Source organism: Cebus imitator, unplaced genomic scaffold, assembly GCF_001604975.1.
Source record: "Cebus imitator isolate Cc_AM_T3 unplaced genomic scaffold, Cebus_imitator-1.0 Scaffold640, whole genome shotgun sequence".
Classification (NCBI taxonomy): Eukaryota; Metazoa; Chordata; class Mammalia; order Primates; family Cebidae; genus Cebus; species Cebus imitator.
Genome location: NW_016107955.1, coordinates 827,966 through 843,736, shown reverse-complemented (window position 1 = coordinate 843,736; position 15,771 = coordinate 827,966). Strand labels below are relative to the sequence as shown.

The following is a 15,771-nucleotide window of genomic DNA, read 5'->3' as shown; positions in this document are numbered from 1 at the left end:
ATTAGATCACTGCAATCCTGCCAGGGAGACAGAGCGAGACTCCCTCTGGAAAAAAAAATGCAATCATTGTTTCAAAGCCTGAGAGAATTCAGAATTTGACAGGAACCAAGAACACTTGTGAAGGTCTTCATACAGGGAAACAAACATCAAGCAGAGTACCCGCTCATTATCTTAGGAGCAACAAAATCTCAACACAGATACTATAATTGGACTTAAGCTGATTGTTATGATAAACAAATCATGAAAATCAGAAAATCTTTTTATTCTCTTCAATAGAACCAGAGCATTCACAAATCAGCACTGAAATGGATTTTAATTTATTTGATTTTAATCTATCTGCATTCAATACTTTCAATAAAAGCAAAAATGGGTGTAGGATTTATGTGATTTGCCAAAATCTCACAAAGTATGTTAGAGCTGCTACTAGTATCCTTCAGGGATCAGTATATTTCATACAAAGTGGGATTACAAATGTACTATATATTTGTAAAAAGGAGGAATTAGAAAACAATCTGAAAATTGTTAGCTCTTGGCTGTACTAGAAGAAAATGCTTTCCTCTTTGATGATTCAATATGGCTTTGACCCAATTTTTGTCTGTACCTGATAGTGTTTCAGTTTTGCAGTCAGGCTTCTGGGGTCTGAACAACCTTCCAAAGAAAGTCTGCATTTGAACTCTGTTTTTCAAGGGGCAGTAATGTTCTCTCTTTTTATTATCAAAAGTATAATATTGTGGAATACAGAAAACACGTAATTTTGAATCTTAATGGATAACATACCTCCTTCTGGCATTTTAAATTGCTATGGTTTTGGCAGAATCTTCCTCTGGACATCAGGACCATCTCCGCATTCAATCCCAGTCTTTGACTGAGACAGATCCTGGAGATCAGCTTCCAGGTCAGGCACTAAAAAATACAAAAGATATCAACAGGAGCAGTTAAACAAGAATGATAAAGAAATGATCATATTCTTTTCCTCAGTGTTATACAATGAAAGCCTGTAGGCTACTGTGGTAATAAATGCAATGCAAAGATGCCCCGCCTTTGTCTTCCTGTATTATGGTATCTTATCTTAAATGACAATGTGAGGATAAATCACACCACACCTACATTTCCCATACTTTACCATTGTGTATTATCAACACACAGCTACCTAGGAAATCTGAAGTATCTCAGCTACCTAGGACATCTGAAGACTGCCCACGGATAGCATTTTAATCAAAACTTAAATGTAATTTTCTGAAGGAGTACATCAATGTATTGGTGGGCCTATGACAAATCTTACAATCCTGACTCTCATCACCTGTTGAGGTACCTTGAAAATGTTGGGGTTAAACTTAATTAAACTAATGCTTAGCTCTAAAGCTCTTATATATGACTTTCTATATGGTCATTAAGAAAAAAAGCATGCTACATAACAGCAAAGTCACTGTCTTCCAGTGAGAGTACAAGAAATGAAGTGCAAAGAAGTTAATGGGCATTGATGACTATCATATTCTGGAAGCCCCTTAACAGTGAATTGCTAAAATAATCTATGGCCCAAATTCTGTCTATGCTTAGTTCAAAAATGCTATCATTGAGGAAACAATTTCTGTTTCATGATAATTTTATCATTCGTTCTTTGAGATTTCTAATTATAAAAATATTTAAACAACTTTTAAAAGCCCCTTCAAAATCGTACTAATATAGTTACCTGTATGCCAGTGTCCTAAATGATCCAGCTTTTACCAAACATACTGTCAAAAATACCAATCAGTGGCTGTCATTCATTGAGCTCTTTTCTGGAGTTGCTACCCTGCTTCACTGAACTGCGTTTTTGTCCTGAGCTAATACTGAATTACCTTACGGTACAGACACTTTTAAGTATTAAGTATTTTTAAGCAAAATCATTCATATTTTCTAACATAGATGATAGGCAGAATGTAAACTTTGGAAGAAAAATATGAATTCCTCCTCCGTGAGTCAAGTGTTCTTGGTAAGTCTGAATCTCAGAGCCTCAGTTTTCTTATTTATTTTTAATATATTTATTTATGCATTTTTTGAAATGGATTCTCTCTCTGGCACCCAGCTGAAAGTGCAGTGGTACAGTTTTGGCTCACTGCAACCTCTGCCCACAGGCTCAATTGATTCTCCTGTCTCAGCCTGCTTAGTAGCTAGAATTACAGGGGTACACCACCTTGCCCAGCTAATTTTTGTATTCTTAGTAGAAACAGGGCTTTTCCATATTGGCCAGGCTGGTCTCAGGTTCCTGACCTCAGGTTATCTGCCTGCCTCAGCCTTCCAAAGTGCTGGGATTACAGGCGTGAGCCACTGCACCTGGCCTCAGTTTTCTTATTTATAAAATGAGGCTAAAATCCTTTTGCAAATGAGCTTTATTCAGGGTGTTATAAGGTAGGGTGACTGGGCACTCCACATGCTATTAAAGGGTGCTTAAAACACTGTGCACACCATGGCTGAGAAGATCACACTGCAACATCCTAAGAAGATCAAATTAAAAGACTGAAATAATGTACACTTTTATACAACGAATTAAACAGTTTCATCTGATTTGGGAAGGAGTGTATTTTCAGGCATACAAAATGCATCTCAAAGAAAGAGAGAAGATTCATCATATACAGGGACTGCAGGAAGCTGCAAACTATACCCATCACATTTCTAGCCCACTCTCAGCAAAAGTTTGAGATCCTTTCCTAATGTTTTCTTTCCTTCTGTTATTGGTCATGGCATAAGTCATGATGCACACATAGGCCTCCACCCCCCATAGACATTGTTTCTTTCCCTTCACAGCACCTTCAATCTGAGCTGCACCCTGATCTTCTCTCTTCTGATCAGGTGTAGGATCCCGACTTTCAGCTGGTGTTTCTTCTTGTTGAGGCTCTAGCACACTGGGCTCCTGGGACAAGGGGTGTGTGTGTGTGTGTGTGTGTGCAGATAAAAAAATTTCATATCATTGCATGTCAATAATATGAATATACAGATGACACAGATACATCTGATCATATGCATGTTTAAAGACATGCTTCAACACTACCCCAACACTAATCCACATATTTATTCTTCATAAAGTTACTCTTCGGTTTTCTACTCTAATACCGTTATCATCAACAGCTTGGATAGCCATTTAATTTACATTGGGTTGGATGTGTATAAGCTGCTATGAAAAAGCATGAGGAGGAAATCATCAGTCAAATCTGGGAAAAGCAAGTTCTCACATCCAGGCAAAACCAGTATACAGCCCTCTTGGGTTACGCTCCTTCATGAGATGCATTGATCATTTTTTATCAACATGGGATACCTTCATCGGTGTATCTATACTAGTTCAACAACACTACCACAAAAAGAAATTTCTGCTAGTAGAAAACATCAAACATTGAGTCACTCACAGGGATATGCCCAATTAGTTGAGCAAGTTGTAAACATCGTCTTGGTCTATATCGTCTTCCTCGCCACTCCATATTTCACTCTGCAAATGGAATAGTGTGTACATTGGGAGGCCGAGACTGATGGATCACCTGGAGTCAGAGTTCGAGGCCAGCCTGGCCAATATGGTGAAAGCCCGTCTCTACTAAAAACAAAAAAACTTAGCCAGGCTGTGGTGTCAGTGGCCTGTAATCCCAGCTACTCCAGAGGCTGAGGCAGGAGAATTGCTTGAACCCGGGAGGTGAAGGTTGCGGCCAGCCAAGATCGCACCATGGCACTCCAGCACGGCAGGGAACAAGAGCAATACTCCTTAAAAAGCAAACCAACCAACCAAACAAAAAAACCCAGAATACTGTGATTGGAAAAATGCATGTGAGAGTATACTATATTTGAGCACTTTCCATGGCCGAATGTTAACTTGCAATTTTTAAAACTTTGGTAATACATTGAAAAGTAAGTCAGAGGGCATGTATAAGTGTGTATGCATTCTGAATCAAATACTTGCACAGCCACTTAAGTTCCTCAAGCTAGCTGAGCAATACCTTAGGGCTTATGGCCAGAGACACACTGTTACTTCCTATGAGGCATGATTTCACAACTGGACTCTCCACCATGAGATATTTATGAAAACACAGTTTGAGAATTAAAGTACCCACGGCTTTTGTCCTTTGGCACCAAAGGAGCATGCGCATTTGCTAGGCCCATTTCCCCCGCAAAATCAAGTTTTGTTGGAATGGAGAGCCCTGCTCACACATTCAAACTTCCAAAATGGAGATGCGAAATTGCCACACAGCGCTAGACGGTCCTTACCAGGTGGGCACCTCTGTGGGGTGCTATACAAACCTTGGGGCCCCAGTCACTAGCCTGGAGTGTTCCCACTTTCCAGGCCCCTTCCTTACCTCCCACGCCATCTCAGCCCTGATTCCCCTTGAGGAGTCTGGAAACAGTCCTCTTTTGGGGGTTCTAGGCGTTTCTGGAACTCCGATACCACAAACAGCACTACAGTATCCCCTCAGCTTCACCTAACCCGCCCTTCCCCGACTCCGAGGCCCTCCTTCCTTCATTCTGACTCCCACAAGACAAGAAGGCCCATAGCCGCGGGGTCACAGAGACGGACTACAACCGCAAAGCCCTTCTCCCTCAGAGATCTTGCTGTCGAGTCTCCTCCGGAAGCCCGCTGTCTGCTCCTCACCCTGACTCACACTACAGCTCCCAGGTGAATTGGCCTGTAGACCTACCAGTTTCTTATCAGTAGAAGAGAAAGAATCCAGAACTCAGGGACTGGAGCTGCACGCGCACAGCTCCGCTGCATTCACTACGTGAGCGCCAATGGCACAGTGAACTTGCGCAGTGAAGTGGGTCCCGAAGGAGCATGCGCAGTGAAGTTCCCTCTTGCCTTAAGGGCTGCACTCCCCATCCTTGTCCCGCCCCGCCATGTCCTCTGCCTCTTCCAAGGTCCCCACTAAGAACTTTGGAATACATCCTCTCTGTATGTTTTTTTATGCCTCTGAGACTGAATACCTCAAATAACGTTACCCTTCAACTCATTCCATGCTCATCTGACCCTCGTCCCCGCTATGTCCCTCCTTCCTTCCCACTATGTCCCTCCTTCCTCCCTACTATGTCCCTCCTTCCTCCTCTGCCCGGGACCCCACAACAGCAAGGCCATGGCGGTGTCACTGCCTTTTTTTACTAGCAGGTTGACGGCCTCCATGAGGCCATGGACCAGTGGCCCAATCAACGAGAAGCCCTTGCGCTTTCCCTCACACTCACTGACACTTCAACTTCTGGGGGGACTGATCTGTGGACCTACGTGCTGTGTCGTAATTGGCAAGAGAGAAGTCAGAACATTTCTTTCCCCAGCACGGCAGGAACAGAAGGCAGACACCAGGTGCATGTGCAGTAGGAACTTGTGTAGCAAAGGGCCTGCCCATTGATTCTAGACCTTGTAGGGCCAACCATGGTCTTCCTGCTGTTCTCAGACCCGCATCCACAGGGTGTTTGTAGTGGGAAAAAGGGGACTTAAGAGAGCTTTCGTTTTTCTTTGCCCAAACAGTCTCATGCATTGAGAAACGTTGGGAACACACTGTCCCATGTCACTCTTAATGGAGGATGTGTCTCAGAAAGACCTGTTGTGAGAGAAACAAACTATTTTTGTATTTTTATTTATAAATGATTTTTTTTTCAGACAGGGTGTGGCTTTGTCACCCAAGCTGGACAGCAGTTGGATGACCTTACCTCACTAAAGTCTCGATCTCCTGGGCTCAAACATCCTCTCTGCAGCCTCTCAAGTGGGTGGTACTACAGGTGTGAACACCACACGTGGGCAATTAATTTACTTGTTAGAGCCTGGTTTCACTCTGTTGCCATGCTGGTCTCCAATTCCTGGGCTCAAGTTATCCTCATACCTTGGCCAATTTTTATACATGCTTTGATTAATCACTTTTTTTCTCTGGGTCTCAGTTTTCTGCCATGCTTCTAATGAATGTAATGGATTAAACTCATGTGGAGACTTAATATATTCGCACTTACTATATTTTTTTTTTAGGTTGTGTTATTGCACATTTAAATCTCTGGACTGGTAACTGATTTTCCTGAATATACCCATAAGCAAGTCAGACCGTGTATTATGGTTCAGGAAAATCCATTGATATTGATGATAGGATCTAGGCTCAGTCTATTATGACATGATGCACAGTAGTGGTGACTACGTGCATCATATACTGTACTCCCCAAATAGCAGTCAAGTAGCTTGTTTGTAAGACAGGGCTGACATCATTTGCATAATGCCATAAGGGAAAGCACTACTGCGACAGAGGCACTAGCATGTCAGAGGTAGAAGGGATTTAGGTATATTTGTTCTGATTTTGAAATCTGGTGTAAAGTGGGTCTTTTAAAGTTGGGGACTGATTTGGTTAGAGTTACGTAGGGATCATCATGATTTAGGATTGGTAGCGCCAAGAAGACGAAGATTTTTAGGCAACAGTTCAATGAGTTTGGGATTGAAAAATGTCATTTGACACTTTTTACTGAAGTGTTGATGGATCTCTCAGGCAGTTGCTGAAATGAACAGTAAAGTTCTTTTCAACTACTATTTTCCTGGGCAAGAGATTCCTGTGTTAGTAAACTTATGTTGATGAAGCCAGTGGCGTATCAACTCTCCTTAATGTAGGCAGTAAACTGTGCGCATGATTCCTCTTCTTATTACTTCTGTATTACTTGGCGGTTTAATGTGGGAAATAGTATATGGAAGCAAAGGATAGGAAAGGGGTCATGATTAGAATGTAGCCTTTTATAAATAAATTGGGGCATGTTGTTGAACTGACTCTTACATATTCCATGCAGCTGGGATTCTTTTAGAGAAACATCTTGAGTTGGAAAAGAGAGGTTGCTCAGTCTCTCTCTGTCTTTCTCTCAAAAGCAACTTGAGTAGGAATTGTGGTGTTTCAAATTGTTTTTTTAAAGGAGTGACAGCAGTAGTAATCATAATCTGTTATTTAATTTACCTTTTATCTTTTTATTCTTCCTTGGAAATGACACTATCATTATCAAAGTTTACTTTCTTTTGTTTCTTATTAACTGCAGTTTTTAATATAGTACAATCAGAAGTGCTCATAGAATGGGAGATAGTGGTTTCTGGACTGAGACTTTCTGTGAGCAACTAATTAGCAAACGGTCAATGTCATGCCATCAGATGGCTGGATGGTAGTGTTGCATATTGTATTAGTTAGTGATCTGTAGAAGGACAGAACTAATAGAATAGATGTATGTGTGAAGCAGAGTATATTAAGGAGTATTGACTCGTGCAGTCACACAGTGAAGTCCCACAATAGGCCACCTGCAAGCTGAGGAGCAAGGAAGGCAGTCTGAGGAAGGCTTTCTACATAATGCTTGAAATAGCCCTCAGTGATGTTTAAATTTGTCAGTTTTACTCTGGGTATTTGATCCTCAGCAAACTCATTTGTGAAGTCATTGAGTTGGTGAGAAGGAAGACTGATTCGTTGTGGGGCTTTACTGCCTACCATGTCTTTCTGCAGCTGCAGTGTGAGTTCATGTGTGTGCTTCTGCACTTGTCTGATGCTGCTTTGATATGTTCTCTTTTATTTCCCCCTTTCTTATCGACTGTGTCTTATGGTTCCTATTTTGTACTTTATTAGCATGCAGTGACAATGACATCTGTGGTAATAACTGTTGATCCACTTTACATGAATTTTAAAAATATTTTCAAGTGTGAATATTTTTTCTTGCCAACTTTCATTAAGTACTTCGAGGAGTCGAATGCAATTCAATAAGTTGATGTTAGATCATACTGGGCTATAATCCTGCTAAATTGCTAATCATACTAATTGTTGTTATGCCTCAGCTTTTATGTCACTATAATGCTTAGATAATTGACACAATGACCAAGACATAGAAAGGATTCTGAGATACTGACTTTTCTTTTTATTTCCAAATTTTACTTTAAGTTCAGGCATACATGTGCAGGATGTGCAGGTTTGCTACATAGGTAAATGTGTGCCATGATGATTTACTGCAAAGATCATCACATCAACCAAGTATTATGCCCAGCATCCACAAGCTAGTCTTCATGGTCCTCCTCCTCCTCCCACCCCCACCCTCCAGTAGGCCCCAGCTTCTCCCATGTGTCCATGTGTTTTATCATTTGGCTCCCACTTCTAAGTGAGAACATCCGGTATTTGGTTTTGTGTTCTTACATTAGTTTGCTAAGTACAATGGCTGCCACCACCATCCATGTCCCTGCCAAGGAAATGATCTCATTGTTTTTGTGGCTGCATAGTATTCCATGGTGTGTCTGTACCACATTTTCTTGATCCAGTTTATCATTGATAGGATGGACATATGAAATATCACAAATACACCTGGTACTTGCTGTGGGAAATACCACACTGTGGTGGGGTAGACAGACAAACAGAAGAGCAGTTGAAGTGCAGAGGAGAAACACAGGGAAGGGAACCAGAAGAATAAAAAACAATTAATGTAGAGGCCATGAGGCAGGAGCAAACACCACAATGTTTAAAAAAGATAATCTTTATCTATTGCCTTTGCCCCTTTTCTGAAAATCAACTTATTATGTTTGTGAGTCTATTGCAGGACCCTACTTTGAGCTGTTGCTCCTTCCCCAATACCACACTGTCTTGACTACTGGAGAAGTAATACAATTGCCATATGAGACTGGAAGATTAAAAATCATAATCAGTAGCTTCATACAATGCCCCTAAATCAAGTCAGTGCCTTCACCTCAGCTGAGGATCTCATGCCTCCCACATTTCTCCTGTAGTGATCACTCCTCGCTCCTAATCCATCAATGGCTTCCTCTGTATTGGATCAATCCCCATGTCAACCCTAAGTCAATAGTATGTGCTGAAAACTTATTTGCTGTGTGTGATGCCATGAAGAATAAATCAATATTCTGGGGATGCAACACCACGCAACTCAATACAGCAGTGGGTCAATTGCTCAAGCAGTCCAATGGCCTGAAACTCTGTGTCAGGCCATTTGGTGTTTGGCTGGTGCCCAGGGGAGAAGACTGAAGGGTGCCAAGCCTGCAGGAAATGTCTGTCAGACCTGGAGTATGACTGCCCATCCAGGTTTGTGACACATAATTGTCTTTAAAGGTGACTGCAGATTGGACAGAGGGATTTCTTTTTCTTTTCCTTTTTTTTTTTGAGACAGACTTTTCACTCTTGTTATCCAGGCTGGAGCATAATGGCGTGATCTCAGCTCACTTCGACTTCTACCTCTTGGGTTCAGGTGATTCTCCTGCCTCAGCCTCCTGAGTAGCTAAGATTACAGGAGCACACCACCACGTCTGGCTAATTTTTGTAGAGATGGGGTTTCACCTCGTAGGCCAGGCTGATCCTGAACTCCTGCCTCAGGTGATCCACCCGCATCACACACAGCAAAGAAGTTTTCAGAACATACTGTTGACATGCAGTTGGCCTTGTCACACCTTGGTTATTTACAATTCACTTTCAGAATCAATGACATGTCTGACACCAGATACACTGCCACTAAATTAATATATTTAAATCAAATAATTTTGTGAACTCAAATGTATTTTAGAAGTTAACTCGACATTCCTACTTGAAATTAAAAGCAGGTTATCACACACTAGAAATGTAGTTGTAAGGTGGAACTCACTTTCTTCCCCCATATCCTTCTGTAGCTACTGATACATTTGCCTGCTGCCCTTCAAAGCAAAACTGCCCCAACATGTACAACCCACTTCATTGGAGTCATTTTCCAAAATTACCTGGAAAGGAAAATGAACCAGTACAGCCAAAACAATGTGAACTATAACTTTGGGGAACTCACACTACCTAATGTTAAGAGTGATGTTAATGAATGTGGTCATTTGGAAAAATCAACAAATTAGAATGAAGTCCAGCAATAGACTCACAGACATGATACACGGATTTTCAGAAAAGGTGCAAAGACAATGAAGAAAGACTGTCTTTTTGTGAAACAGTGTTATTCTTCCTCCTGCCCCTTGGCCACTATATTGATTGCTTTTAATACCCCTATGTCCCTTTCCTGTGTTTCCCCTTTGCACTTCAGCTGCTCTTCTGTTTAAGGGTCTCTCTGTCCCACCACAGTGTGACAGCCCAACAGCAAGTACCACTTGTTGTTGTTTGTTATTCCAATTTTCAGCATCCCAGATATTTCTCGTAACGTGGCAGGCCATTGATGCATATCTACTGAATTGATAAATTTACATTTTGTAATGATGGTAACAGAAAAGCATCTCCTGTGTTTTGGAGTAATTATTGACTATGTTAGGTTCCTAGGCACCTTACATGTGCTCTTTGGTTTTGTGCTGGACACTCTAGGGTAATGGCTCTGCCACGGTGCTCTGCAGCTCTTGTAGATCACCAAATAGGGCAAGTAGGCAAAGCTAGAGTGCAAGCTAACCTGAGTCTGGGGAGAATATCTTGAATGCCCTTGGAACACGGAAAGATAGGCAACATGTTGGGGGCTGCCGCAGGTATTTTTGCATCAACTGTCTATCTGCCTAGAGGCTGACACAAGGCCATTCTTCATCCATCTCCCTAGTTTCAGGTAAGCATAGGACTCATTGTCGAGTATAAAACTGCTCACTGCCTTAGGGCACAGGTGTGGGCTCCTCACAGGCAGAAAAACCCACCATCTGTGCTGAACATCACTCAGTACTTCCAATTCACTGTCACTATATGGGACTAGGGACATGGTGCCTACACAATGCTGATCTTGCTTTAGCTGTGTCTGCAAGCATACAACCACTAGGACTGCTTTGGGCTTATTGTCTCCATATGATGATGAGTTTGTTTCATTTGTAGGGATATGGATGAATCTGGAAAGCATCATTCTCATCAAAGTGACTTAAGAACACAAAACTGAACACCTCATGTTCTCACTCATAGGTGGGTGTTGAACAGCGAGAACACATGGACACCTGCAGGGGAACATTACACACTGGGGTCTGTTGGGGTGTGGTGGGCTACAGGAAGGGCAACGGGGGGCAGGGTGGTTGGGAAGGGATAACACTGGGAGAAATGCCTGATGTAGGTGTCAGGTAGATGGAGATAGCAAACCACTATGGCATGTGCATACCTACGCAACAATCCTGCAAGATCTACACATGTACCCCATAACTTAAAGTACAATTAAAAAAAAGAAATGAAATTCTAAACAAACAAACAAACAAGAAAAGCAAAAACGAGATGGAGACTTGAAAGGATTGGCCTGGATATCATTTGAAGATGGCGCCCTGAGTGTGTCATTACCATAACAGGCAGCATGTCAGTGTCTCCTCACCTAAAGGTCTTGGGTCTATACATCAGAGAACACACCAAACCTGTCCCTTCTACATCTTCACTAAGGAGAAAGAAGCTGTGTAGCTGAGAAAGGAAACTATTCCCCTCCTCTTAGTTCTCAGGCCTGTTTCTGTGTAAGTTGGAAACCAGGATCCATTAAAATTAAGATTCCAGGATTCACACCTGGTGGATCTCATATAGTGTAATCAGAATGATGCCCTAGGATCTGGGAGCTTACTGGCCAGCCTAGGGAACTTTCAGAAACCTTATTAAATCCCTTAGCTAGCAAGACTGTCTGCAATATACCCACTCTTCCCAGGACACACATGAGGTTGAGAAGAGTGACCTCAGAGCACACAGGAACACAGGACAGGATGAACTAGTGTGAGACTCACCATTTAAGGGTAGGCCAGAGGGATATTTGAGGAGGCCTCACAACTCTGTCTGGCCTTTCTCACTGAAGGCCTCAGATTATCTCAAGTCTCTTCTCTTCATGGGTGGTGAATGGAGGGAATGTCAGAAAATAACCTTTTAGATTCCAAAATTGCATGGGCTCCTCTCAGGGACCATTGGGCACATAGGACGGGAGGTGATACCAGCTATTCTGCTCCTCCCATCAGCCCTGGATTCTTTCTGGCCCCATCATGTCCTTCCACAGGAGCCTAGAGCAATGTCAGGATGTAGGGCCAATATCTTCCCTTCACTAACAGACACTGGCCCCTAGTCTGTGGAGGTAGTCTCCCGTCTCCTTCTTTCAGCTGTCCTTCTCCTGATCTCATCTGTGATCCCACAGCAGACAGCTGTCCCTAGTAGCCTGACGAGCTAGCCAGGCCCCTTCCTCCTGTGTCCCAGCCTGGAGAGGGCTGTTCTCACCAAGAAAGACATCAGTCCCAGGATCTCAGAGCTGTGACTACCACAGAAACAACCTGAGCATAAATGTCCCATAGCAGTGATTGACCTTTGAAATGAAGCTTCACCACACACCCTAGATTGCCCTGAAACACTTTCTTTGTTTTTGTTTTATTTGAGATGGTGTCTCACTCTTGCTCAGCCCGGTGTGCAGTAGAGAAATCATGGCTCACTCCCTGGCTCATGTGATGCTTCCATTTCAGCCTCCCAAGTAGCTGGGACTACAGACACACCCCACCATGCCTGGTCGTTTTTTAGAATTTTTTTTTGCTCAGACCAGATCTCCCTACGTTCCCTAGGCTGACTTAAGCCACCATGCCTAGCCCTGAAACACTTTCTTATCACAGAAAGCAAAGCAAGACAGAGGAGGAAGGGGCCTGTAACACCTCTTGGGAACATTGTGTCCTCTTCCTTTGTGCCGTGTTATTTCCCGTGTACCAAATGCAATATTCCTAATCTTTTGATGTAAATAACAAGTTTGAGGATACTTCTTTTCATCATAAACTTGTGGTTTATAGCCAGACTATCATGGCCTAGTTTGGGATATATTGGACGTTTCCAAGTGCAGTTGTTGTTGTTGGAATAATTCGTAGGGGCTCCTGGCATTTGGGGACTGAGTGCTACAAGGAGGCAAACATCTCTTTCCATAGTCTTCAATAAACTGGATTTTCCATACATGTCACTTCCCTGTAAACTGAGGGAGGCTGACATGTTTCTTCATCTGGGAACCTTTAAGCCCTTATTGGCTGCTTCGGAAGTCACACCACTTCAGGGCACTCCATTCTTGGATTGCACTCTGACATAACATTCCAGTATCAGTTTCCTTTGTAACTTAGCATTCCTGGGGAAAATAGAATAAGGATAATCCAACTGACCTATAAATGTGATTACTTCCAGGATAAGCTATTAGTTGACGGGGAAACTTAAGTGGGAGATGTTGGTAATGTGGTCTCTCATGAGTTGGCGAACACACTGGCTGTGCCCGTTGCTGTTACTGCTGTTGCAGGTGAACCTCCCTCACCAGGCTCCCAGGTCCTTCCTCGAAGGTTGGAAACAAACCCAGTAGATCTCTGTGTTCTCAGAATAGAACAGAGGATCTCACAGCCAGGAGGAGAGCAGGGAACACTTGTGGAACTCTAGTGATCTCTACATTATTGGATGAGCAAACCCTGAGTCGCAGTGATCAGTAACATGGATGTCAGTGGATGTGATGCAACTGCCACAGGCCTCTGCATCAGGAGCCGTGCAGCAGAGTGAGAGCAACCTGCAGTACTAATCTCAGTTATGTCCTTTAAGGGTCCCAGATGTAAACAGCCTATCGGTTAGGGTTCCTCTGTGTGTGGGGGGGGGGCGGGGAGTGGGTGAGCGCACACACGCTCATGTACAAGCACAAATGTATGTGTGGGTGGAGAGAGAGAGATTGACTTTGAACCTAGCTCATGGATGTGTTGTGACTAGCAAGTCCAAATCTCGGAGAGCAGGATGTCAGGCTGGAGACCCGGAGAAGAGGCAATATGAGAGCACAAATCCAAGGGCAGTGTAGAGGCAGAACATCTTCACCTTCAGGAGGGACCCCAGTCTTCTTCTCTGAAGGCCTTCAAGGGACTGGATGAGGCCCACCGACATTGTGGAGGGCAATTAGGTTTACCCAAAGTCTGCTGATTTAAATGCTAGTTCTCACATAAGGAAAACCATTCACAGAGACGTCAACTCTAGTCAAAGTGAACATTTCTCACGCATCACAGCCTAGCAAAATTGACATATCAGATTTCCCATCATGGCCATCTTACACAAATCCTATCAATGATGAAGGTCTATCTGACAAAGGCAGGTGACTTCCTAAGATTCTGTATTAACCATTTTTATATAGCCCAAGCCATCATTTTAGGCTCAGCACAACTCCATTCAGGAAGCTGAAGCTGAAGCTGATGTGGATGCCTTCAAGGGATGAGGCAGTGATGGGATAGTCAGGGCATATATGTAAGAATAATCCCAGAGGGCACAGGTGACACCCCTGGATACAGAGAGTTTACCCTTGTTAGCCAACTTCAGAAGGACATACCTTCATCAGGCAGGAGCTGGCAAAGTCCCCCAACAGCCTCCCACTGAGGGACCTTTCCCTCTAAGGTTCCTCCTCCAGTCCAAACAATTGATTTGCATCTTTGGTTTAGGGGAACTGTCAGAAGGCAGTCATTTCAGGGTGGTCATTGACACGGGTTCCTCCTCTTCACAAGCGTGGATGACACCCCTAGGTGTTCTGTGTGGGATGTTTTGGAGCTGGGTCACCCCTGCTGTCCCATAGTCCCAGCTCCGTCAAGTGTGATTTTGGGTTCAGGATTCAGTGTGGTTTCAAAATTGGCCTTAGGGTATGACTGTGGGCTCCTCACAGGACGAGAGACCCACCATCTGTGCTGTCACTGAGTATCTCCGATTCAGTGTCGTACTGTGGGTCTACGAACACTGCGCTGACACAATGTTGATCCTGCCTTTGCTGCGTCTTCAAGTAATCAACCACTTCGTTCCATTTAGGCTCAGTCTTCTTACCCGTCAAGTTTACGAATGTATCACAAGCCAAAATAACAACTGAACTGGCGATCCTTGTGGCCTCGTTGGCCACCACAGGGCTGCTTAGGGACTGCCTGAGCTCTTGACACACTACAATACTGAATTGTGTGGTGCTGTCTGACTGGAATAGACTTACTCTTCATGGCAACAAACACACCAAACAAGTTTTCGGCACATACTACTGACACAGGGTTGGCCTTGTCACACCTCGATTATTTACATATCAGCTTCGGAATCCATGCCATGTCTGATACCTGCCACAATGCTATTTAATTTATATATTTAAATCAAATAAGGTTCTGAAGTCAAATGCATTTAAAAAGGTAGTTTGATATTCTTACTTGAAATTCCAAAGCAGTTAACACATACTAGAGATGTAGTTGTAAACAAAAATGGAATGAAAATATTTGAAATGTTAAAGGGATTAAGGAATGATAACTAGTGTATTTATCTTTAGTGTAATGTCTGCTTCCTATGTTATTTCATTTATTCTTGTTAGCAAGTATTTAGTGTAAATATTCTAATTTCTACTTTAGAAATGGGGAAACAGTCTGACAGGATATAAGTGTCTTGCCCACCATCTCAAGGCCAGTGTGTGAGAGGCAGGATGGAATCCCACGGCTGTGTCATGCCATAGCCTGTAAGGAGACAGTGTAGGTAGGATCCAAGTAATTTTGCTTCAGCAAGTTTCCCTGGTTGCTTTCCCCCTTTGTCTACCTAGGCCCTAGTTCTTGCATCCAGCTCTATAGCCTAGGGAATTCTCACATATTTTGTGGCAAATGGCATATCTTAACAAAGGATGCAGATAAAGACATACATAGGGGAAGGAATGATGGAAGAGGCGGGGAGCTTCCATGGCCTCTATGAGCATGCTACCCTCCATGTGTTCAGCTAGGTAGAAGCTCTCTGAACCCTGTTTTTTGGGTTTTGATGGAGGTTTAATTGTATAGGCATGATTGATTAAACTGTTGGCCCGCCATTGGAAATTAACTTAACCTCAGCCCTCTCTGTGTCCTGAAGGTTGGGGATGGGGCTGAAAGGCTAACCCTCTAATTCCCGATCCTAG

The 15,771-nt window shown here is 43.1% G+C and overlaps 1 protein-coding gene across 1 annotated transcript; it reads right to left on the bottom strand.

Moving 5' to 3' along the window:
- Positions 1-789: 789 nt before the first annotated feature.
- LOC119466696 (X antigen family member 5-like) lies at positions 790-3,452 on the bottom strand. The gene is made up of 3 exons (XM_037734595.1): positions 3,381-3,452; positions 2,788-2,890; positions 790-903 (listed from the first exon to the last, which is right to left on the bottom strand). The coding sequence occupies exons 1-3, from the start codon at positions 3,450-3,452 to the stop codon at positions 800-802; spliced, it is 279 nt and encodes a 92-aa protein (XP_037590523.1). The 3' UTR covers positions 790-799.
- Positions 3,453-15,771: the final 12,319 nt, after the last annotated feature.